This window comes from Maylandia zebra, linkage group LG7 (genome assembly GCF_041146795.1).
Source record: "Maylandia zebra isolate NMK-2024a linkage group LG7, Mzebra_GT3a, whole genome shotgun sequence".
Taxonomy (NCBI): domain Eukaryota; kingdom Metazoa; phylum Chordata; class Actinopteri; order Cichliformes; family Cichlidae; genus Maylandia; species Maylandia zebra.
Genome location: NC_135173.1, coordinates 30,170,393 through 30,195,291, shown reverse-complemented (window position 1 = coordinate 30,195,291; position 24,899 = coordinate 30,170,393). Strand labels below are relative to the sequence as shown.

General features: G+C 43.2%; 1 protein-coding gene and 1 long non-coding RNA gene across 2 annotated transcripts in view; one reads left to right on the top strand and one right to left on the bottom strand.

The window, feature by feature from the left end:
* gfra2b (GDNF family receptor alpha 2b) overlaps nucleotides 1-24,899 on the top strand; it is a 164,339-nt gene that overhangs the window by 66,254 nt on the left and 73,186 nt on the right. Inside the window, exon 3 of the mRNA XM_004561831.4 lies at nucleotides 18,396-18,473. Within this exon, the coding sequence (XP_004561888.1) occupies nucleotides 18,396-18,473 (78 nt within the window). The remainder of the gene's footprint in view (nucleotides 1-18,395; nucleotides 18,474-24,899) is intronic.
* Nucleotides 15,329-16,265, bottom strand: LOC143419459 (uncharacterized). Its single transcript, XR_013099434.1, has 4 exons — nucleotides 16,081-16,265; nucleotides 15,789-15,981; nucleotides 15,563-15,711; nucleotides 15,329-15,481 (listed from the first exon to the last, which is right to left on the bottom strand). It is a non-coding gene; the product is annotated as an uncharacterized LOC143419459 (long non-coding RNA).

Here is a 24,899-nt window from a genome sequence, read left to right as displayed (position 1 = left end):
GGCAACGGCAAAGCGGCACAACGTGGAGAGACATTTCCGAACGTGTCACACAAGCTACCATGCTAACTACCCAAAGGGCAGCACACTGCGAGCGGAAAAGGCCCGCGAATTAAAGGCAGGTTTGAGCAAACAGCAGTCTTTTTTCACGAGACCGGTGAAAAACTCTCAAAAAGCAACCGAAGCCTCATTTAGAGCTACACATTTCATGATTAAGAAAAAGAAGGCATTTTTAGACGGGGAGTATTTCAAAGAAGCAATGATGATAATTGCAAAAACTGTGCTTAAAGACGAGAAATATGGAAACGATGTAATCTCCACTCTCTCTGATGTCCAGCTGGGGGCAACTACAATTGTTAGAAGAGTGTCGGCTATGTCCGGGAACTTGGCCGATCAGTTGGATCAGGATCTGGCAAAGTGCAGTTGGTTTAGCATCCAGTGTGACGAGTCCGTCGACAGCAGCAGTACAGCACAGCTGATGGTCTTTATCCGGATGGTATTTGATGGTTTCTCCACAAAAGAAGAACTTCTGACACTACTGCCGCTAAAGACAACAACGAAGGGAGTTGACATCTATAACGCGGTGAAGGAGTTTTTCGCGAAGAAAAAGGTACCGTTGGAAAAGCTGGTATCAGTGACTACCGACGGGGCTCCTGCTATGATCGGCCGACATACGGGATTCATCGCTCACTGTAAAGGTGACACAGAGTTCCCAAACTTCATGCATTACCACTGCATCATTCACCAGCAGGCGTTATGCCCAAACGTGATCGGCTTCGAGCACGTCATGACTCCCGTCGTGAAGATCATAAACAGCATCCGCTCCAGAGCTAAACAGCACAGAACATTCAAGGTGCTATTGGAGGAGCTGTCAGCTGAATATGGTGACCTGCTACTACATACGGAAATCCGATGGCTCAGCAGGGGACGGATTTTGATTCGTTTTTTGTCACTTTTGGGTGAAATCAAGGAGTTCATGCAATCCAAAGGGGAAGACACATCTCTGCTGGAGGACACTGAGTGGACACTTGACCTTGCGTTTTTAACAGACATTACTGGGAAACTGAACCATTTGAACTGTGAGCTGCAAGGCAAAGGTAAGACTGTTGCTGACATGATAAGTGCTTTAAATGGATTTAAAGCCCAGATGAACATTTTCTCTGTGCATTTACAGAGAAAAAAGGTGCTGCACTTTCCCTCTGTGCAGATGGTGCTGAAAGACAATGCTTCTGCATCTGAGACTTTTGACAAAGTTGCAGAAAAGTACACTCAAGTCATAAACCGACTTGGTCAAGAGTTTGAGAACAGGTTTTGTGACCTTGATCAGCTTGAGCCATGTGTCTCATTTGTTTCCAATCCTTTCATGAATGTGGACACAACATGCATTGCTGAGCAACTAAGTTCAATGTTCAGCTTGGATGCTGGACAGGTGGAAATCGAAATTGTAACATTGCAAAATGACGTCCACCTCAAAGCCTATCTGGAGGCACCAAACTTTTGGTGCCTTGTTGACACAGAAAAGTACAGTGGTGTTTGCACAGCAGCTATGAAGGTTGCCAGCCTGTTTGGTTCAACCTATCTTTGTGAATCAGCCTTTTCTGACATGAACTTCATCAAGAACAAACACACTGGTGAACAGCATGCAATGCCAGGTTTCCCACTAACAGACAAAGAAAGCCATATTAGATGTTCTCAGTGGCAACATTACAGTGTCATGTCAAAGTTTAATTTAATTATTGAAAAACAAATGTGTTTGTTAAGTGTAACATGTGACAATTTGCTTTAAAATGCTGCCAATTTGGTGAAAAGTTCTGTAAAATTTGAAAGTTGATTTTTTGTATGTTACATACATACAAAAATAATGTATGTAACAGTGCATGATTTGTTAAAATTTGTTAGTGGTAAGTGAAAATGTTGTAGAAGTGATCACTTCAAAATGTAAATACTTGCAGAGATATATAGAAATAAAGCGTTGCATATTGATATTTATGTTTCCTACCTTGTTTCCTAATTGCATTCTTTATAATTATGGTGAAAAATAATTAACATAATTAGTGTCCGTACATAGATGAATATCATTAATTATTAATGATAACACATAATTAAGTTAAACTGAGGAAATTTGTTATTTGAGAAGTGTGTGTCAAACTGGTAGCCCTTCACATTAATCGGTACCCAAGAAGTAGCTCTCACTTTCAAAAAGGTTGGTGACCCCTGCACTAGAGCCTTTCAGCACTCAGAGTGATTCAAAACATCTGCATCCAAACATCCATTACTTCAATTCAATTTTATTTATATCGCACCAAATCACAGCAGCAGTTGCCTCAAGATGCTTTATATTGTAAGGTAAATACCCTTACATTATACCCAATACAGAGATACCACAACAAACAGAATAAGCGCTTTGGTGACAGTAGGAAGGAAAAACTCCCTTTTAACAGCAAGAAACCTCCAGCAGTGCCAGGCTCAGGAGGGGCAGACAGTTGGGGGAAGAAGACAGGACAAAGACACGCTGTGGAAGAGAGCCAGAGATTAATAATAACTTATAATTACATGCAGAGATGTATAAACACATAGTGAGTGAAAACGAAACACTCAGTGCATCATGGGTATCCCCCGGCAGCCTACACCTATTGCAGCATAACTAAGGGAGGATTCACGGTCACCTGGTCCAGCCCTAACTATATGCTTTATTAAAAAGGAAAGTTTGAAGCCTAATCTTGAAAGTAGAGATAGTGTCTGTCTCCTGAATCCAAACTGGAAGCTGGTTCCACAGAAGAGGGGCCTGAAAACTGAAGGCTCTCCCTCCCATTCTACTGTTCTTGGTCATCACATTTTTTATATTACAATTTTTATATGTTATAAGCACAAAGAGCACCTTTTCAATTTCAGTTGTTTTATTTTGTCTCGTGAATTCTTGCTTAATGTCCTTTTTTGTCGCTGTGATATTGTGTTTGTTGAAGGTCTAATGTTGACCACAGACAGAGACTCACTGTCACAGTATTGTCATTCGTGGAAAACCTCTGTGTGCAGCTGATGGTTCAATAAAACATTTCAATTCATTCAGATTTTTAGTATACAAAGTCGAAAACATTGAATGGTCAATTTGAATAAGTGCAACTTTAGGCACTATATGGTTGAAAATAACATTTGTCTGTCATATCATGATATTAGATTTTCCTCATATCGCCCAGTACTATTGCCAGCTTGAAGGCCTGTGGTACGATTATTAGAGATAGATTGATCATATTTAAGATTGAAGCATTAATTAATGGTAGGACTTCTTTGAGCAGTCTTGTAGGAATGGTGTCTGAAATAGGGTTGGGCGATATGTAAACATTTTCCAACTGAAAATCGTCAGTACAATAATCTCATCTGGAGCGCAGAATGAACAAACTTTGGACAAACTGCCCGAAATGCGTTGACAGAGACATTTCAAGGATTTTGACTCAGTCTGCGCTCCAGATGGGTTAATTGTTAAACGTGCTAGTCGTGATGACGGCGTGTTAACGCTGACTAAACAATATGAAGTCACCATTTTGGGATTTCTTTGGCTCTAAACCAGATGAAAGAGGTAAACCTAAGGATGTAACCAAAGCGTTGTGTCACTTGTCCAGACGTATAGTGCGAGCAAAGTACTCAAACGCAACTAATTTGCATGAGCATGTACGTGTCCACCATCCGGCTGAGTATGCGGCGATCACTAGCTTCTGCAGCTCCATCAACAAGCATTTGGGCGCACTCTGAGGAGGGTGCATTTGCTCACAGATGAAAGAGGGTGCTGTTAAAACAGCGCTATTTTTTTTTTTCTGTTGACTGCTTCTATTAGCTCCATCATTATTAGCAAACTTACTGATGGGCAAATAAATAAATAAATCGCCCTTGTAAAAACGATAGTCGATATATTCGTCCAATCCCCCAACCCTAGTCTAAAAGACACATTGATGGTTTTGAGGAACTAATTACTGAAAAAAACTTAGAAAGATCAGTTGGAGAAAAAGACTAAATGAATATCATTAGATAATGTTACATCTGTAATTTGTTCTCTAATGGTTACAATTTTACTTGTGAAGAAGTTCATGAAGTCTTTACTAGTTAACGATAAAGGAATGGTTGGCTCAACAGAGCTCTGACTTTTTGCCATTTCCTCTCCAGCTTACAAGTCATCTGCTTTAAGGGAGACGGGTTGCCTTCCAGCATTAAATGGTAAAGCAACAGGGAGTTGATGCAATCTTAGGTTGCTCTAAGGAATTAGGGGCGGAGTCAGTCAAGCGATATCTGTTCTAATTGTAAAAGTACTGTTTTTATGCAGTGAGTTTAATTATACAGCTGTAGTTTGAGGAATCCGTGCTTCATTTTTGCAGTAGTTTGTGTCAGGAGTTGCTGTGTGGATGTGGAGAAGAGGGACCCAAACGCTGGACTCGTGGTGAGAATTAAGGTGTTTATTGGAGTGGCAGGATGAACAGAACGGGGAAGAAGGCAGGCAGGCTGGCTGGCTGACTGACTGAATGACTGAACTGAAAGGCAAACACGTGGAATAGACAGCAGTGACAGCATCAGTGACACGACACTGAACTGATGAAACTGAGGGACTTAAGTACACAGGCTGAATGATGAGTGATTAGAGACAGGTGAGTGAACAGCTGAACATAATAAACTAATGATAAATGGGAAGAGAACTAGAACATAATGCACACAGAGTAAGGCTAACACAATACAACAGGAAGTGGAACATACAGAAGATAAACAGCCAACATGAACTGAAAATACTGGGTCAATGACCCAGGAACCCTGACAGTTTGTTGAAGTGAAGAAAACAGACATTTGAATTGTGTAGAACCCGAGCAGAAACAAAGACTCACAGGAAACGTGTGGAAGTTCTGCTGAGCGTAACACAAACGAAAAGTCTCGTCTGCTTGAAACTACAAGGTGTTGATCCTATGAGAGTATTTACATTAGTCAGTACGACGTACTGCAGCTCACACCAGGTATTCATAATCTGTACAGGCAGTCATTGGACACGTGCATGCCACTGCAGGTGTGTGTGCCTGTGGGCTGCTCTGTTTACACACACACACACACACACACACACACACACACACACACACACACACACACACACACACACACACACACACTGTCTTCATTAGAATATGATTCCACTTCCTCTGCTCCTGACACACTCTCCTGGTTTCGAGGTGGCTCATCATTCAGGAACATGTTGCTGATAATTAACCTTCAGGTGGAGACAGTCGCTGTGTTATCATTAACCGTATGGCTGAGCGGAAAATTTAAATGAGGACGTGCATTAAAATGATGTCAGCGCTCCGTAACCGCTCATTACGCCGCCTTTTTAATCTTAAGGTCACTGCATGTATTTGTTGGCTTGCTTTAAGGCTGCTGCGCATCTGTTTGCTCGGAAGCTCGCTTTTTATTTCAGTGTACGTTGCTCTGTTTGCAGCAGGTCCAGTGAAAAATGGGAAGAATGACAATTAGAATATATAAAGCTGTGTGAGAGCAAGGACAGACAAATTGTTTACAAGGTCCAAACCTGAGCTCAACTCCTTTCCTCTTTTATTAAAGGTGAGCAATAGCTATGACCTGGTAAAGAGTCATTAAGACATCAAACCGAGCCGTGCACACTCTGAGATTATATCAGCTAACTCAGTGATGCTTTAGATATGCTCATAAAACCAAATATAATTATTCAGACTCATATTTTTACTGTTTAACGAGTTTTTTGTTTCATTGATTCAGTTAATTGTTTTCAGTGTGTGTGCAGTGATCCATGTAAATGCTCTAAACACTCCGTTTATTAAGTTTTTTTTCTGCTCGGGTCTGTGTGATGTCACAGAGGCTTCTGAGGAACTGCAGCCCCTCCCAGAATCATGCAAAGCTACTCTAGAATGACAACACCCTGATGGAGGTGAGCTACACCACAATGGTGGAGTAACTGGAGTTTTGTGGTGGTTGATTTAAATATGGGAATATTTTTTGGTTTTGCCCTACGTTTCTAGCTTCTCTTCCTCACATCATTAACAGAGTTGGTTATCCGGTCACAGTGACCTTTTCTCTGCTGTTTCTTTGTAAAAATGCATTTTTAGGATGCAAAAGCCGCTCGTGGCAGTAATTGCAGACACACAGCGGCACTCTCTCCTTTCATCTGCTCTCAGTACCAATCTGTGGACAGAAATAGGCAGCATTTATTTACAGAGGCTGCCGGATCAGAAATCCTTCCCGTACGGGAGTCAGCATTTCTCTTATTTCCTCATGAACACAGCGAGCATCTGGTGTCAAAGCCTCGGCACATGAAACGAGATCAGATGGGCAGGTGAGGCGCGGGAGTGTTTCCCTCTGTTTATTGTTGCAGCAGCTCGGTTTGTCTCTCTCAAACTATCATTTTACTCTGTGAGAGTAAATTAGTTGAAACTCGGCGGGATGTGATGATCTCAGCTCTGTAACTACAGGCAGGAGCGGTGCCAGCGGCATGGCAGGAGGGCGCGGTGCTGCTAAATGCCAGACGAATGCTCGCGGGTGGAAAACAATTGTGGGGGGGATTCAGCATTAATGCGGCAGTAAATCAGCCGCTGAGGTTTCCGGGCTCAGTGCAGACCTGTAAACAAAACAGCAGCAGAAGAAGAACGGGAGCCGGTGGTTTGGAGGTCCTGGTTCAGCACGCCGTGAAATGTCGCATTCACCCAGCCCTGCATCTGAGGGCTGGCTGAATATGACATTTCACGGAATCAGCCGCTGTCCGCTTCAACTGCAGGATGAAAGCTCTTTGATCGGCGGCTGTGTTGCTAAGCTCGCATGTCAACATCACACTCAGTGTTTGTGGTGAGCAGCGGTTAGGTCAGTGTTTCAGGAATGATCATAGGGCAGGAAGCACCGTCCTGCTGCGGACTGAGAACGTGCACACGTGACCCAAGCGACATGATGCGAGGAGTATCATACCTGCTGTATGTAGAAGAGGGGATGATGCACCTGACACAGCCTCACATGAGTCACTCACTGGAAGTCTCGTTAAGCCCACCTGCCAGATGAGGTCCTGGCGAGATCAGGAGCTGCCCTGGGCACCGGTTCCTGATTAGGGTTGGTCCTGAGACAATGTTGCTCAAACACACATGCATCATTAAAAAAGCAGAGTTTCCCTCATCAGGACCACCACACAATGCAATTAAAGTTCAAAGTTCGCGACATGCTTATTGTTTTAGAGTAGTCTAAATAGAAGTAGTTTGATTTGTATGATAACGAGGACGATGGTGAAAACTGGAACAGTTAAGTCTGTAAAAGAATTCCTAGGGATGGGAATCGAGAACCGGTTCTTGTAGCGAACGGTTCCCAGTAGTCCAATTCCTTGCAATCATCAGTTTTCCCACTTATCCGTTCTTGCACTCTCACTACGGTCAGCTGATTTCAGTTCGTGTGTGAGGAAAATAGTGAACATTACTTTTATTTTTATTGCACAAAAGAATGAGAGCGCAATTGTAAAGTGGAGACTGCATTATACTGTTAGAACAACTTCGGCTCTTCGCAAGCACCTGCACAGACAGCATGGTAATGCTAAGCTAGCCAAGAACCCAGAGTGATGGTGAAGCTGAGTTTAGCATTTTCATCTTTGTTTTGTGTTATCGGCTTTGTGTTCATACCTAAACACTAAGAGAAAGATCACGTGTGTCCTCATTAGGTCAGGGATTTGTGTTGGTGTGTGGGGCTGTAGTCTGTAGGTTTATATTGTTGATTGGTGATAATGAGACAGTGTGTTTCAGATTATTTTACAGAGTAACATGAAAGTAACGTAACAAGTAGTGTAACAAATGTCTTTATCCTGGGTGTAATTAAGTAATGTACTGCATTACTTTTAAGAAAAGTATTCAGTATAATATGTGCAATAATTACTTTTTTGAGTAATGACCCTAAAACTGATCATAAAAAAGAGGAGAAATACCTCCAGCATGCGTGCATTTGAGCATGTGGCATGTGGTTAATTTTTAATAAGATATTGAACTGATAACTGATATTGATAACAGAATCAGATTTGCTACACTGTTATTAATTCCCATCCCTAAGGATTCCTGTATGAAGTGAATGGGCAACTTTAAGGTTAACAGAGTGTGAACCTGCACAGGTGGAGCTGGTGCTGCTCTATGTAGCTCAGAATCAACTCTGAGCTACAGAAATAACTAAATTCAGCAGGTTCCACTCAGACTTCTAGCCTCCGTGTGCTGCAGGCACCGGTGAGCTCATATCAGCTGCTGCAGGCTGAGCAGCGGAACATCAGGATGTAAACATCACGTAATATGTCAAAGGCAGCACACTGATATCGCGCACACACACACACACACACACACACACACACACACACACACACACACACACACACACACACACACACACACACACACACACACGTGTTTAAGCTGTTTCCTCTTGGTTTCAGTTAGCATTTCTGTGACAAGAACCTGTGAGAGCTGCTAGCAGAGGCCTGAAACCACGGCTTCTGTTGCCGATTACGTTTCCATCATTAACTCATTAATAAAGAAATCAGCTCAGCTTTCGAGCACCGGTTGATGTGGACACGTCTCTTTAACAAAGACAGGTGTGCAGTGAGGAGAACAGCGCTGTGATGCAGCAGAGATCCAGCTTCCTGTTTGGATTGTCCTGACTGAGGACACATGCGGTGGTCGGTCTGTGAGGTGTTAGTGCACAGTGTTATGTATATGCTGCAGTGAAGGAACAGCTGCTGGAGACTTGCTGACAGCCCAACACGTTCAGATGGAAACAAAGGCGCTTGCATAATTACAACCCACCCGCCTCATTGCCTGTCATGTTGTATGTTTTGTGTGGGAGAGAGCATGCAGCTTAAAGCTCAGGTATAAATATATAGGATGTGCTAATGCACGCAGCAGCATGCAACGCTCCACATTCTTCAAACGGGGAGTCAGCAATCCTCTTCCATCTTTTATGAGAATACCAGACTCACACTGAGAGGAAATTTGTTCCACTTAATTCGATCAAACTGGAATACACGTTCCAGGAACCCACCATTCTGCTTTGTAGTCCTTCCTGTCATCCCAGCTCCATGAACCTCCGATGCAGCGTCCTCTTTATAAACAGTTTACCCAGTGACATCCAGCAGGACTCGCACATTGGCTGGAAAAGGCTTCTTTTACCTAGTCAAGTGAGGTTGGCGTGGCGTCTTCAGTCGCCTGTAGGCCTGTGTGACCCTGCGAAGCCTTACTTGTCTTCTTTGGTTAGGTTTAGGCATTAAAAGCTAAAAGTGGGTCAGGACAGTAACGCCACTGTTTTGCACATGTCTCACTCTGTATATTTTATTTTATATATTTATTTATTGTTTACTCTATTTAATTTGTAAAATATGTGTACACACACACACACACACACACACACACACACACACACACACACACACACACACACACACACACACAGAAAAATATTTAGTATACACATCCAGAAATGCATATACTATTATATATTGTACATATATTTATTAGTTTCAGATGTAGCCATTCTTGTATTTTGCTTGTTTACATTATTGTATTTTGCACAACTCTGTTGCTTGTGAAGCTCGCACACAAGAATTTCACTCACATGTGCTGTACCAATGTACCTGCACATGTGATGTGACAATAAAAGTGATTTGATTTGATTTGATTTGAGGATTAGAAAATCGAGCTTCTGCTGTTCTGCTTTCCTCCTCTAAAGACCCTCCAACAAGCAGCAGACAGATTCTACTTCCTATTCAAACACGCTGTTTCAAAGTCACGCTGAGAGTCGATGGAGTTGTTTGTTACTGTTTCTTAAGGTTTCCCTCCACAGCGGCCTGACACCTGAAAAATGTGCTCTGCAGCTATGTATTCGATTAAAATGTGGAGTCAGTGTTAATGTGTGCTAGCAGAACACTGACCTGAGTTAGCGGGCTTCATAGCCATGGAGAAACAGCAGCAGCGCAGCAGACTCTGATGGAAGATCAAACTGGAAAGCCCCGAACTCAGTAACCCCAAAACCCTCCAGGATGTAGCAGGCTGTTTGTTCTTGTGAGGCAGAAACAGGAGCTGAACAGGTTTTCAGAGTTAAGTCATTCAGTCTCAATGATGCTGGTCACAGCTGGTTGTTAACAGGTGTAAAGTTCAGGTGAAGAAGTTTAGTAGGAGTTGGTCTGGCCCTCAAACCTCCCTGCTGATCCAACAGTATGGACTCTCAGACTCTCAATGTCTGTGGGTTTTGTTCTCTGCTCTGTGAGCATTTCTGCAGCAGAAAGTGATGCTGATGGTGTTGCAGATCATCGTGACGTAACGTTCAGTGTTTCCCGTGCTGCGTTTGTACCAACAGTATGACGGGAATCTCTGATGGACCCTGCACAGCACAACCACAGCACTGGTCATGATGTTGTAAAGGAAACAGGAGTCCCTTCAGAGAAAGTCTCAAGTTTTTTCTGTAATTCCAATTTTTTTATCCAACATTACAGCAAATTAAAGATGTACGGCAGATGCAGAGTTATGGCAGGAAGTAAATTTATCTGAAAGTTATGCAAAGTAACTGTGAGAGTATAATTTTACGTAGATCATCGCTGGGTTAGCCTTCACACATGGTTGTTTGTGCCATTCATGTTTTGGATGTTCTGTTGCAAGTAAGGGTTAGGCATGAAAAATGGCTCCGTTAGTTTTAGGAAAAGATACTGGTTTTGCTCAAAGCTCTCACAGCAGCTGAAACATGGCACATGGGAGTGACGTGTCAGGAGAGACCGAGCATTCTCACAAATGCAGAAACTCAGGAATGAAAACAGATGTAAAACTCGATGATCTCTGTGGGAAACTCTGTCTTTCCAGGATCCGGCTGTGCAGTGGTGCACAGTGTCCTAGGAGGATGAGTCACACAAAAATCTAAATGACAGTTTGAGAAGGTTGTATAGACACTACTGAGAGAGGAGTGAGGTGGGGAAAGCTCATTCCATAAAAAACAATAAAAACTTTATCAGCTTTAGTGGAAACAAGAAAGTCTCCTTTGGTTTTTGCTGGTCGACAGACTCCATGATCAGCTGTTAGCTGTACCTGCACCTACTCAGACAGCACCTTTCAGCCTAAAAAGGCCTAAAATATTCTCAGTGATATTATTGAGGAATCTGCCAAACTTATTTAAAAAAAAAAAATCTTCGATCATTTTCTGAGACGGTGCTCGTAGACGGCCACTTCATTGCTGGGCCTGAAGAGGTTAATGGAGCTGAGAGCTTCAGCAGATAAAATTCACTTCACCTTGAGCGGACCTCTCCTGGGCGACCTGCTTCTTCATGCAGAGGAGGGGGCCTCTGCATGAAGAGGTGAAGGGATTTTGAATGTGTGCTGTGACACGCAGTTATTTAAGGATAGATCCAATTTCTTGGTGTGTTTGATGACTTTGGCAGCAGCCGTGTGGACGAGCTGCAGCTGTCTGAGTGATTTTTTCCTCAGACCTGTGAAGACACAATTAAAACCGTCTCGCCTGCTGAAAATAAACGATTCCACAAATTATTTCCATATGTGGCTGAGACAGGAATCCTGTCACTCCTGCTCTGCTCTAAAGGGGGAAGGAGGACCGTTTCACTTCAAGTGGATGTTAAATGAATCGGCTCACCTGCAGCTCTGATGTGTAGATTTTTGTGTATTGGACTTTGAGTGAGTGACCTTTTGATTCTAATTTGTTGTTTAGTGATAAAAAAACAATAATTCCAGTTCCTGACGAAGGCCTGGCTTTTTTAACTGATGATTCATGTTTCAATAACAATATCAGGTCCTGTGTTAGCAAAAATCACTTCAGCATATTTCACTGATAGTTGCAACAACACCCTGGATCTGCTGGGATTTATTATATAACCATTAAAAGCATTGTTACAAAATATCAAAATCAATCAATCAAAATTTTTTTATATAGCACATTTTTAAAGACCGAAGTACACCAAAGTGCTTTCCAGTAAAATCATGATACAGATAAAAATCACAATATAAAATATAAATTACAGATATAAATAAAATATAAAATAATTACATAATCTAAATGCAAAGCCAGATGTAAATTACCCTAATTCGCCTTGAATGCCAGGTTAAACAAATACGTTTTTAAACGTGATTTAAAAGACTGAATGGAATCTGATGCGCGAATATGAAGAGGAAGAGTATTCCATAACCTGGGTGCAGCAGCGGCAAAGGCACGGTCTCCTCTGGTCTTCAGCCGAGACCTAGGTTGCACTAAGAGCAGTTGGCCCAATGATCTTAGTGCTCTCTGAGGGCTATACAGACAGAGGAGATCAGCTAGGTAGTCAGGTGCCATATTGTTTAGAATTTTATAAGTAGACAATAAAATTTTAAAATCAATTCGGTATTTAATAGGAAGCCAGTGTAAATTTGCCAGAACAGGGGTGATAGAATCGTACTTTCTAGTGCCGGTCAAGAGACGTGCTGCGGCATTTTGAACCAGCTGCAAACGCTGAAGAAGAGAAGATTGTAGGCCCAAGTAGAGAGAATTACAATAATCCAGTCTTGAAGTGATGAAAGCATGAATGAGTTTCTCCAGATCTTTGTGTGGTATGTAAGGTTTAGCCTTAGAAATTAGGCGTAGTTGGTGAAAGCTGGTTTTTACCACAGTAGAGACCTGTTTATCTAGTTTGAAGGAACTATCCATGAAAACTCCAAGATTCCTAACAGCATCAGTGAGGTGGTTAGCAACAGGCCCGAATGTGCCAGTCAGTTGTCCCAGAGGCATATTTCTATCAAAAACAATAATTTCTGTCTTCTTTTCATTTAAAGTAAGAAAGTTACGTGATAACCAGTCTTTGACATCGCTCAGACAATCAAACAGAGGATGTAGTGAAGATGAAACATCCCCAGTCAGGTGGAGGTAGATTTGAATATCATCAGCATAGCATAGCAGTAGATATAAATAGATATATATCCTCACTGTTACATTATCAAAACACCCTAATGACCACCAGCTATAATTACCAATATTCCTTTAACATTAATCAACACTTTTCACTTACACTGGCTGCGAACTGCTTCCTGAGCACTCAGAGCAGTGATGGGAGATTGACTGGTGTTTCCTGCACTCACTGAAATGGCAGCTCAGGTGACTCCTCACGGTGCTTGTGTTTGCAGGTGCACAGGGGACGAATGCGGCCTGTAACGCTCTGCTCTGTCATTTCCTTAGCCGTGGTCTTTATGGGTACTGCGTGCTTTTACACTCAAAAATGTCTGCCACAACACGCCATGGTCACGGCATACGAGTGTCCATCTGCACTGCAGCTGTAAACCTTTCATATGAAGCACAAGCCACAGGAAGTAATGGGTTTCATATCGCAGCAGAATGTAACCATGGTCGTGTCCAGCTGGTGCCGGTCTCAAGATTAAAGATTCCAAATCACTGTTTTCCTTGATTTGACTCAGACGGGTGGATCTAAAATACGTCTCGGTAAACACTGGTCAATTTCAATTCGGAACAGGCTCAATGTATATAACCTCTATATATGTATATGACCTTTAGATCACTATGAGAAAGGTGATCAAACTTCAGGTTGAAATAATAAAATTTAGGGTATTTTACTGCTGTCAAAGGTCAAAATGTGTCTGACCTGAACAGTATGTAAGGGTTAAACAGAGTTTTGTGATGTAGAGAGTACAGAATCTTATTGTTGTGTTTTAGTTTGTCCATATATATACAACACATACATAGATTTTCACCATATCATATACCATATCAGTCATATCTTCAGCTCTGATGTTAGGAGACTTTATGAAGCAACAAGCATGGAGATAAAGAGGCCCGAGAACGGACCCTTGAGGAACACCTACAGGTTTTTGTTCAGTTTTCAGTTTTATTTGTCATATGCAAGTTAGCACAGGGTCAACATTGCAATGAAATGTGTTTGACGAGCAGCAGTCACTCAGCAGCATGGTACAGTAGAAGAAAATATAATAAAATATAATAAAATAAAATAAAATAAAGTAATAAAAAATAAATAAATAGAAAAATAGTAAAGAGCAAAATATTAGAGAGACGCGGTAAAAGAGAAAAGATGACTAAATATATATGTATCTATAAATATTAATATATGTACACTAGTGATTAAATAAGAAAATCTTGAAAAGAAATATGATGGGGGGCAGGTGGGATATTGCACAGGAATGAGCAGCAGAAAATTACAGTATTGCACTTTTTAAACATAAATATCAATAACAATGAAGTGGAGTGACCAGTGCAGATTAAACAGAGTACTTGTGAAGCTGCAGGGTAGCTTCTGAGTGCGTCCTGTGGACTGTGTTGTGTGTGTTTAAGTGTTGTGGTTGAGGTGTCGTATGGCTTGATGGTAGAAACTGTTTTTGAGTCTTGCAGTCCGAGCAGACAGGCTCCTGTAACGTCTGCCAGATGGTAACAAGGAGAAGAGCTGAGGTGGCTGTGGTCCTTGCTGTGTGCTTTACGGAGGCATCGCTGGAGATAAATGTCCTGAATGGCAGGAAGCCTCGTGCCAGTGATGTGCTCTGCTGCCTTCAACACCCTCTGTAGTGATTTACGGCTGCTGGCAGAGCAGCTTCCGTACCAAACTGTGATGCAGCTCGTCAGCAAGCTCTCAATTGCACACCTGTAAAAATGTAGGTGATGTTGGCGTTCATGCTAAACTTCCTCAGCCTCCTCAGTAAGTAAAGCCGCTGGCGAGCTTTCCTGATAGCAGTGTCTGTGTGAAGGGTCCAGGAGAAGTCCTCTGTGATGTTGACTCAAAGGAACTTGAAGCTGCTGACCCTTTCGACCTTGACACCGTTGATGTGGCTGGGCTGGTGTTCCCTGACTGGTCGTTTCCGGTAGTCCACTAAAATCTCTCTAGTTTTGCTGATGTTGAGAGTCAGGTTATTTTCCAGACACCACTCTCTAGCGCCATCACCTCCTCTCTATAGGTCGTCTCATCATTGCCTGTGATGAGGCCTACGATGGTTGTGTCATCTGCAAACTTGATGATGATGTTGGACACGTGTTTAGCAACACAGTCGTGTGTGAACAGGGAATATAGGAGGGGGCTAAGCACACAACCCTGTGGCGTACCTGTGTTTAGGATGAGTGATGAGGAGGTGTGTTTACCAACTCTCACCACCTGGGGCCTGTTTGTGAGGAAGTTTAGAATCCATCTGCAGATCGGTGTTCCCAGCCCAAGGTCGACGAGCTTCGTGGCAAGTTTTGAGGGGATGATGGTGTTAAATGCCGAGCTGTAGTCGTTGAAGAGCATCCTTGCATATGTATCTGTCATGAACCGAAGTTCCAGGCACAAGCTGGACCCAGGAGCAGAACACACACACACAGCGGTACGAGAGAACAAAAAATAAACTTTATTATAACTGAGGGTGTCCCGGGAGGGTAGAAGGGAAAAAACGCACGGAACCAGAAAAACCGAGGGACCGGGAGGTGAATCGCGCAGGAACGCCGAGAGCGGGACTGTGGGAGGCTGAAACAGAAAAAGGAAAAAAGGATTATTGGGGTGTGGGAAAACGGCAGCATACGAAGGGAAGTAGAGTACGCGTCTTACGATGATAGCGGGGCCGAGGGAACCGGAGGGAGGGGTGAGGGTCCGTGGGGAGAAGCTTCAGAAAGGTCGAGGCGGCTGGGGCTGATTTTGATCCAAATTCCGGACAGGCAGGTGGACAGGCTGGTGGCTCAAACACGCCGAGCTGTGATCTGAGTATACAAGGCAGAGTTAGTGTTAGTTCACACGGATAGGTTTACATAAGGGCTTTCCCGCAGGTGTACGTTACCGCAGAAGGACGACTATGGACTGGCGTGGAGCAGCAGGCTGGGCAGGATTAAATAGTCCACCTGGTGATCGCCCGGGATGGGATGCAGGTGTGGAGTTAGCAGCCACGCCCACGGGAGTGGGCATCCCATCAGCACCTCGGACGCCGGGCCGCGGACCATGACAGTATCGACTACATCTGTTCCTTCAGATTTCTGAGAGTAGAGAACAGCAGCAAATAGTTTTCTCCAGAAAAAACTTTTCAACAGTTCCAGGTGACTGATTTGTGAGAGACAGATGTTTCATCCAATTACCTGCTGACCATAGTGACGCAGTGCTCAGTAGTTTTCAGTCAGTTTCCAAGAAAGAGTTCAGATGTGCCTCTGTCAAGCGGTCCATCTGCTGTCAGGTTACCAATTCTGTGGGTATTCCCAAAAGACGGCTCAAACCATCTGAAGAAAAAGCAAAGATGTCCATCATCTTCATTCTTTATTTTTGAATTCAGAAACTTCAGTGTGAGTCACATCAGTCACAACTTTATTTTTACATAATTTATTTTTATTCTTGTAAGCTTCTCTACGCTCCACACATGCTTCATTGCACGATGACTGTGTGAACGGCTGTAGAGCTGAAACAAGAAGTGGAATGATGTCACAGTAGCTTGTTTAAGCCTTAAATTGTTTATATTCCAGAAGATCAGGTACACCAAAGCTGCTGTCAACAGTTGTTTTCTGTGCTCCTGTGGACTGAAACTGCTGCTGAATTGCTCTGAATGTTCTCGGAAGCGTGATACGTAGATTGCTTTGTAATCAGCCATGTTTGTTTTCTGTCTGATTTAAATGAGCTGCAGTGATGATAAGTTTCCAGAATGATCCGGATCCAGCTCTTTTCCTGTTTGAGTGTGTGACTCAGTGCTGCAGGCCTGGCTTCTCTGTAGCGCTTTGTTTCTTTTGTCTGTCGTCCTCGCTTCATTTTAGACGTGTGAACACGGCGTTCTCTGACAAACAGAAACCTTTGGCGGTAAAGCTCCAATAAAATTAGAAACATGAGAAAGGATGACAGTCGGGTTCGGCTCAGCGTGGAAGTCCCATAAAGGAAAAAATTACTGGGGATAAGATCGAGAAGAGAAAATAACTGTCATATAGGAGCTTTTTTTACTGTTCCCACAACAAATTCTCACATTAAATTTCTCTTTCATTCTTGAAACAACACAATGTTCAAAAAGGAGACAAATGATCATGCTTTTTTTATGTTTAACAGGCTCAGTGTTAAAAAAAAAGGCACGCAATTTTGCACATAGGTTTTAGTGTTTCAGCCGTTGCCATTTTGGGTTTTTTGGACTATATTTGTGTGGTTAATAGTCTGCATCCCCTAATTGTATAAAAAAAACAAACATCTAAATTGAAGCTCTGCCTTTGTGGATGCTCTGTTAGAAGGAGAACTTTATTGATCCCCGTAGGGAAATTCCTCTCTGCATTTAACCCATTCACTCAGTGAAGCAGTGGGCAGCCATTGGGCGCCCGGGGAGCAGTGTGTAGGGTACGGTACCTTGCTCAGGGGTACCTCAGGGTAGCTGTTCAGGGGAATCGAACCCCCGACCTTCTGATCATGGGGCTACCACTCTACCTACTGAGCTATCCCTGCCTGTGAAGTTAGTACAGTAACTTCACAGCAGCCATATTATTGGTCACATGATGTCATTAAAAAGGCTCCAAAAGGCTCCAAAAGCACAAACACAGACCAGAGGTCGAGTTCAGGTGAGTCCTAGTAGACAGCTAGCAGCTACAGCTGCTTGTGTCACCATCCACCTGTCAGTCAAAGAGGCTACGCCCCTTTGACTGACATCAATGACAGAGCCCTGTGGAACACCATGAGCTGTAAGAAGGCACTCTGTGGTGGTTTTTGTTGCTCACAGTGATTTCTGATGGTTACTGCTTCCAGTAAAACTCTGGTTTGAATGTAAAATACTTCAGGTCAGACCTTCAGAGGCTCATCATACATGCGGACTTATGTTTCTTAATACAAACATTTCTGTTAAGTTTATTGTGTATTTTTAATATATATACAGTATCATTAAATAATAATAATAATGGATACTTTATTGATCCCCATGGGGAATTTACTTGTTTTTTCTCTGCATTTGACCCATTCACTCAGTGAAGCAGTGGGCAGCCCACTAAGCAGGCGCCCGGGGAGCAGTGTGTAGGGACGGTACCTTGCTCAGGGGTACCTCAGGGTAGCCGTTAAGTGGATTCGAACCGCCGACCTTCCGATCATGGGGCGACCACTTTACCTACTGAGCTATCACTGCCCCCACAGCACTTCTGCTTCTCTGTGTGAAACTAAAGGCTATCGTGAGTATTTTGTCTGACACTGACACCAGGTCAAATGTTCAGATGATTTACCAAAGTTACCACAATACAATTTAAACAGGTGAGTTAACATGGGAGTCCATGAGGACTCACTGCTGCCTGCGCTGGTCGTTAGAGGAACTGCAGGTTTGGGTTTTTGGCTCTGGAGGTTGAGAAACGTTTTCATGCACAGACAGGAGACCTTTGAAGGTCGTGCGCGAGTAGATACAGACGGTTGGGACTGTACACTGAACATGTTTCTGTTTTCTGTTCCTCAGGGGAGGAGTTTTACGAGACGTCTCCATACGAGCCGATCCACTTCTCTGAGGAATTCAGACATGCCTCCATCATCTCAGGTAACGCCACTGTGTGTGTGTGTTTGTGTGTGTGTGTGTGTGTGTGTATGTTTGTGGGAGCAGACTGAAGCAACGGACACACACTCATCTAGGTTGGTGTGGGTGGAGGAGGGGCTGATTAAACTCGGGCCACTCGCTCCATCTGTGAGTGCGTGAATGAATGCGTCTTTGTAATTACAGACGTGTGAGAGAGCGTGCAGCTGAAGCAGCTCTTTCATAAAAACCTATTTTCCGTCCAAAATGCGTTTGTGCCTCTACATACTGCGCTCATTATTCAGAGGGCAGAGAGATAACCTCTGCTCCTTTTCATTACAGGCTGTCACATATCGTTGACATCCCACATGGATCAGTGTGGAGGTGGAAATGTGCTCAGGGCTGCAGCTAATTATTATATTTTCATTATTGATTAACCTGCAGATTACTCTTAATGAAATTATGAAATATTAAGTTTATTAAATGCAGAAAAAATGCTGCAAAATTGCTCATAAGTATTTTTTGGAGAGTTTCAAGTTTTTTCCCGCTGTTACGTTTCTGTTGCTTTTCACTGCACCTCTGTGGAAATGTCTGCCGTGGAAAGTTTAAAGTATTCACAGATTTGGAACGTCATGCAGTCTTTTGTTTAAAGCACACAGGTGTGGGTGGTGTGGCTCGTTTAGTGGCCAATAAAAAGCTCTGATTAGCACATCTCTTTGTGGAGAGTGCTGCTGTGTGTGTGTAATCATAGTGTTATGTGAGATCAGTGGCAGAGTTACGTGTTGTTTCTAACTATAAAACATCCAGAGTGAGACCATGGCAGGATAATGAAATATACTCACATGTCCTGGTATATGAATCTCACTTATCCTCACCTCTATTAACATAATTAAACTTTATTTATACAGCACCAAATCACAACAGCAGTCACCTCTAGATGCTTTCTGTTGTGAGATAAAGACACTATAATAATACAGAGAAAACCCAACAATCAGACTATGAGCAAGCACTTTGGTGACACTGAGAAGGAAAAACTTCCATTTAACAGGAAGAAACCTTCAGCAGTACCAGGCTCAGGGAGGGGCGGCCATCTGCTGCGACCGATTGGGGAGAGAGAAGGAAGACAGGACAAAGACACACTGTGGAAGAGAGCCAGAGATTAATAATAACTAATGATTAAATGCAGAGATGTATAAACACATACTGAGTGAAGAAGAAACACTCAATGCATCATGGGAATCCCCCAGCAGCCTACACCTATTGCAACATAACTAAGGGAGGATTCAGGGTCACCTGATCCTGTCCTAACTATATGCTTTATTAAAAAGGAAAGTTTGAAGCCTAATCTTAAAAGTAGAGATAGTGTCTGTCTCCTGAATCCAAACTGCAAGCTGGTTCCATTCTACTTTTAAAAATTCTAGGAACAACAAGTAGGCCTGCAGTGTGAGAGCAAAGCAAAGCGCTCTAATGGGGTTATGTGGTACTATAAGGTCATTAAAATAAAACGGAGCCTGATTATTCAGCACCTTGTATGTGAGGAGCAGGATTTTGAATTCTGGATTTAACAGGGAGCCAATGAAGGGAAGCCAATATAGGAGAAATCTGCTCTTGCTGCAGCATTTTGAATAACTGAAAGGCTTTTCAGGGAGTTTTTAGGACCTATCCTAGTTTTGTATCATGTGTCACATGACTGTTGGTACCACCTGGGCTTCTCAGATGCCCTGAAGTGCAAATGGCAAAAATTTTAAATGAGTTTCAATAAACTGATTTTGGTAAAGTATTGGTTTTTCTTGAGGCATATGTAACGCATAGTTGCTCATCAGGAATGTTTGAAGGATGAAATGAGAACAGCGAAGCGGTTAGGCTCAGGCACTAAATCTACCAGGGTCATGTAAGGTGCTGAAAGCTGCTTGTGAGGTTCAGACGCCCTGCAGTCACTGAGTGAAACTGTTGGATGTGTGTGTTCAGTCTTCTCCTTCATACGTTCCAAAGAACCTCCTCGCTGTTGATATCACGGCTGCTGATGACTCAGTTATCATCACCACAGGATCCCTGCAGAGTTATCTTCTTTATCCTCATGCAATGAGCCAGCACCAAAAAATAAAACATGGAAAGGATGTTTTTGGATGCCATCGATGAAGGATTTCATGAAAAGATGCACTTAAATGAATCGATGTATTAAAAATGTGTTTTTCACTCTCTGTCAGCATGTTAGCAGGACTCCATTAAAGCTGTGCATGGCTCTCCGTCTCGGTCTCACACGTTTCTGAGGAGTGTTTAAATGTCAGACGCCCTGAGCGATACAGCGTCATTTACACTTTCTTTCTGTGTGTGTGTGTGTGTGTATGTTAGTGTGTGTGTGTGGTCAAACATCTGTGAAATAGACTCACGGCTCTGTAAATTGGCTTCTGCTCTCTCAGATTAACACGAGTCCAAACAACACGGTCAACGCAGGAGTGCTGCAACCAACACAGCTTCAAAAGCACTTTCTGTTCCTAACACACTCACACTCTCTTTCACAAACTCTCTTTCACACACACACACACACACACACACACACACACACACACGCACGCACGCACACACACACACACACACACTTGTCTTCATATCTTAGTGAGGACATCTAAATGACATAACCCTTTCCTTAGCTGCTTACCCTAAACATCAAAAATGAATGTCTAACCCTAACCATAATCCTAACCTACCTGTAACCCTGACACTGAAACCACATTTTGAGTCTCAAAAATGTCTTCAGACTCGTGAGGACGAACACTTTGTCCCCATAAGTTGCAACTATAGTAGCAATTTTTGGTCCTCACAAAGTCATGTAAACACGGTGCACACACACAGACACACAGAGGACACTGGTGCAGGTGTTGTGTAAAGTTTCCCTTATTTCCTCTAACACGACGTCACCAAACACAACATTAATCTGTGGCCGCTCCTTTGCACGCGTGCAGGACAGGCGCGTGGGGGGAGGGGCCGGCTTGCAGTCCAATCACCTGTCATCAGGAGTCTGACTGCATGATGTGAAGATGTGCAGCGAGAGAAGCTCGAATGCTCCATGCTGATAAAAGACGACGGGGGTGGGGGGATAAGAGGATCATATAGAAGTGTGTTAAACAGCAGTGGCAAGAAGAAAGAGCCCTGGAACATTAAAGTACGTTTCAGACAAGAGTGTCGCAAATTGATTGGAGGGAAAGGCTAAGCGTGACAGAGTTTTTGTGAATACGGTGTGTGTGTGAGTGTGTGTACTCGAGAACTTGTTAACTGTTTGCAGACTCGAGGCGCAGTGAGAATACTTTAGCGTGTGCAGCGAATTAGAGCTGTAATGATTCAGCTCATACAAGCAGCTGCAAACCTGATTATAAAATTTAAATATTGTTATCTCCTCTAAACAAACTCTCTGTTTGCATTCTCGGAGCGCCGCCACCAGAGGCGGAAAAAATGGGCAAAGCTTGTGGGTCTGCAGACTGAAGCGCCTTAAACCTGCGTTCCTCCTGATGCCCAGCACGGGGCAGCTCCTGTCATGTCAGTAGAAACATGAATGAAGTCAAATTGTCCTTTGCGAGCAACTGATGTACTTGCAGCAGTCCACAGCAAATGTAGATATGTGTTCCATCCATCAAGTTCTCGGGCCAACCTGAGGTCACCTCCAATAAAGGCCAAGCCCACTTTACCTGCTACCTTTTCCTCTGTCTGCACTACATCAGTCCAGTGCAGCCATAACCTGAACACATGAAACATGCATGTAGGTAGCCATCCACTGCACAGTTGTCTTATAGTGGCAATTTCTCTGATGGCCAGCAGGGGGCGACTCCTCTGGCTGTCTGATTGTATAGAAGTCTTTGAGCGATTGAGCCTCCCACTCCCCTGATCTCTGAGCTCAGTGAACATCATCCTGATGAGTTCATGGTCTCAGTCACTGCTTTCAGGTCTCACTGAATAAAGCATGAAGCTTATTTTGAAGATCTGGAGAGTCAAAGAGGCACGATAGGGCGGTGTCCCTCAGTCAGTCATCATTCATCACATTTGAAACATGGGACAGCAAAGCTCCCCAGAATCACAAAATCAGCACAGAGTGGAGGTCAGGGTGGAGGGGTGTGTTAGCAAAGCAGTGATGATATACTTTATTCCTAAAAGTTGCAAAATTCATGTGCAACCTATAACAGAATATTTAGGTCAAACTCAGCAACACAGAATCTGACAAAGTAACCCAGTAAGGTAAAGTTACTGAGACAGAAAAAGTAACAGAGTTAAATAAGTACTTTTCGCAAGTTTATCGCCGCTCATCATCCACGCCTCCCGCTGAGCGCGTAGCGCTACTTTGAAGTTTGTTTTTTGCGCTACTTTGTACGGCACTATGTTGCCTGGCGGATGGACATGTGACCAACATACCACTCTTGAACCCCGATGCTGTGTGTCTGATCACATGCCCTTCCGCCAGGCAACGTAGTGCCGTACGACAGCGGGACAAACAAAACAAATCGTCTTACGATATGACAAAAATCATGGACAATCCATAGAAAAGCCGCACCTGACTAAAAGCCGCAGGGTTCAAAGCTTGTGCAAAAAGTAGCGGCTTATAGCCCGACAATTACGGTAAATAACCCGAGATTCACAAACTTTACAGAAAATGTAAAGTTTTTGTGATATGTATTGTTGTCGGGATAATAAATGTCTTATATCGGGATATGAGATTTTGGTCATATCGCACAACCCTAATTTGTTGATGGATGTGCAGATGGATGGGCGGGTGGGTGGGTGGATAGATGGGTTGGTAAACTTTGAGTTTGGATGAAATGTTGTGTTCACAGACACAAAAAGTGATAAACTGACAGCAGCTCTGGTGTCTTACAAAGTAAGGCAGTCATTAAGCAGCAAGAGAGGCGGCGCTGTAACAGGTATGTGATCTGATATGAGAGAATACTTTAGTGAGCAGCCGGTAGTGTTACACTGTCAGGTGTTGTAAGTGAAGCTGATGCTGGACAGAGACCTGCAGAAAGACCCAGAGGCTGCTGTCAGACTCAGTTTACACAGCAGCCACTGAGCTGAGAGTTCATCCTCCCATAGATGGAAATGTGCAGAGCAAAGCCCACAGAAGCAGCAGCTGTGATTATAATGCAACAGAAGCAACTTGAGAGTTTGTCTGAGTCAAACTCTGTTAGGTTCACTCTGATGGAGGAGTTTGGTGTTAGGCTGATCAGGTTGGGACCCAGGGCAGAATTTAAGTTTACCAAAACTTGCTTTGACCCTCAAACAATGAAACTTCCTTTAACTTGTACGTTACATCACCTCACCAGACAAGCACGAAGCTCAGTGTTTTAGAAAATCTCTAATTAAAAATCCTGTGAACAACTACAACTCCCAGGGTGCATTTCACTAACTTATAACACTCTGTTAAAAATGATAACATTTATAACTTTATAACATCCTGTTATAAAATTTCAGTTCTTCTCCTTTAGCTATCCCAGCATCCTCCTCTGTCTCACCAGCCCTCTTCATGTCCTCCTTCACTCCTTCCTCCTCCCTGCAGCTCCACCTTAATCCTCTACCCTCCCTCCTCTGCACATCTTCAAACCATCTCAGCCTCTGGGACTCTGATGGACTCCCAGTGAACATCTGAACATCTGCAGCTCAGCGTCATGGATAACATTTTAGCTCAAGTTAACTCTTTTAATTAGCTTAAAATGAAATACTGTAGTTGTAAATAAAGTGTTGCATGTATTCAACTTTTAATGGTGTTTAGATGCACTTACTGTGGAATCTAAAAAGCAGCAGTTAGAGTCTCTGTGTGGTCACTTTAATGTTGGATTTATTGTAATGTTTTACTTTGAAAAGCATCCGTATACGGTCGTGTGGTTTAAATACAGCTTGTTTGTTTCCTCTTTGTGCTGATGATTCAGAGACTGCATGATTCACTTAATCAGACACAATCACGCTGCAGCTGATGGCCAGGCTCATCATCACCACTCACCCATATAAAGGGCTCTTCATCTTCTTCATCTTCATCTCTAAAGTCCCTAATCTGCATTCATTACACCCCTCTGCATGTTTTCAGAGACTCTACAGCTCCAGATGTTTCCCCTTATTCAGCTGTCTGACCTGATCAAGGTCTGAGCCTGTTCAGAGTCCACGTTTACATCTGAAACAACAATACAAAGACACAGCAAAGATGCAGCTGTCCTCACTTCAACTTCAGCTTGGGCTCAATTATATCTGGAAGAGATATGAGAGGGACAGAAAGAAAGACAAAGGAGGTGAGACAAGAGAATATGAAAGGATAGATAGAGGAAAGGACATGGAAACAGTGACGCCAGAGGTCCGGAGGGAGCAACGGGAGGAAAGAAAACCGAGAGGAGTGGAGATGATAAGAGAGGAGGAGAAATGTGAGACGAGAGCTTGGAAAAGCAGAAAGTGAGGAGAGTTGATGGCAGCAGAATGGAGAGC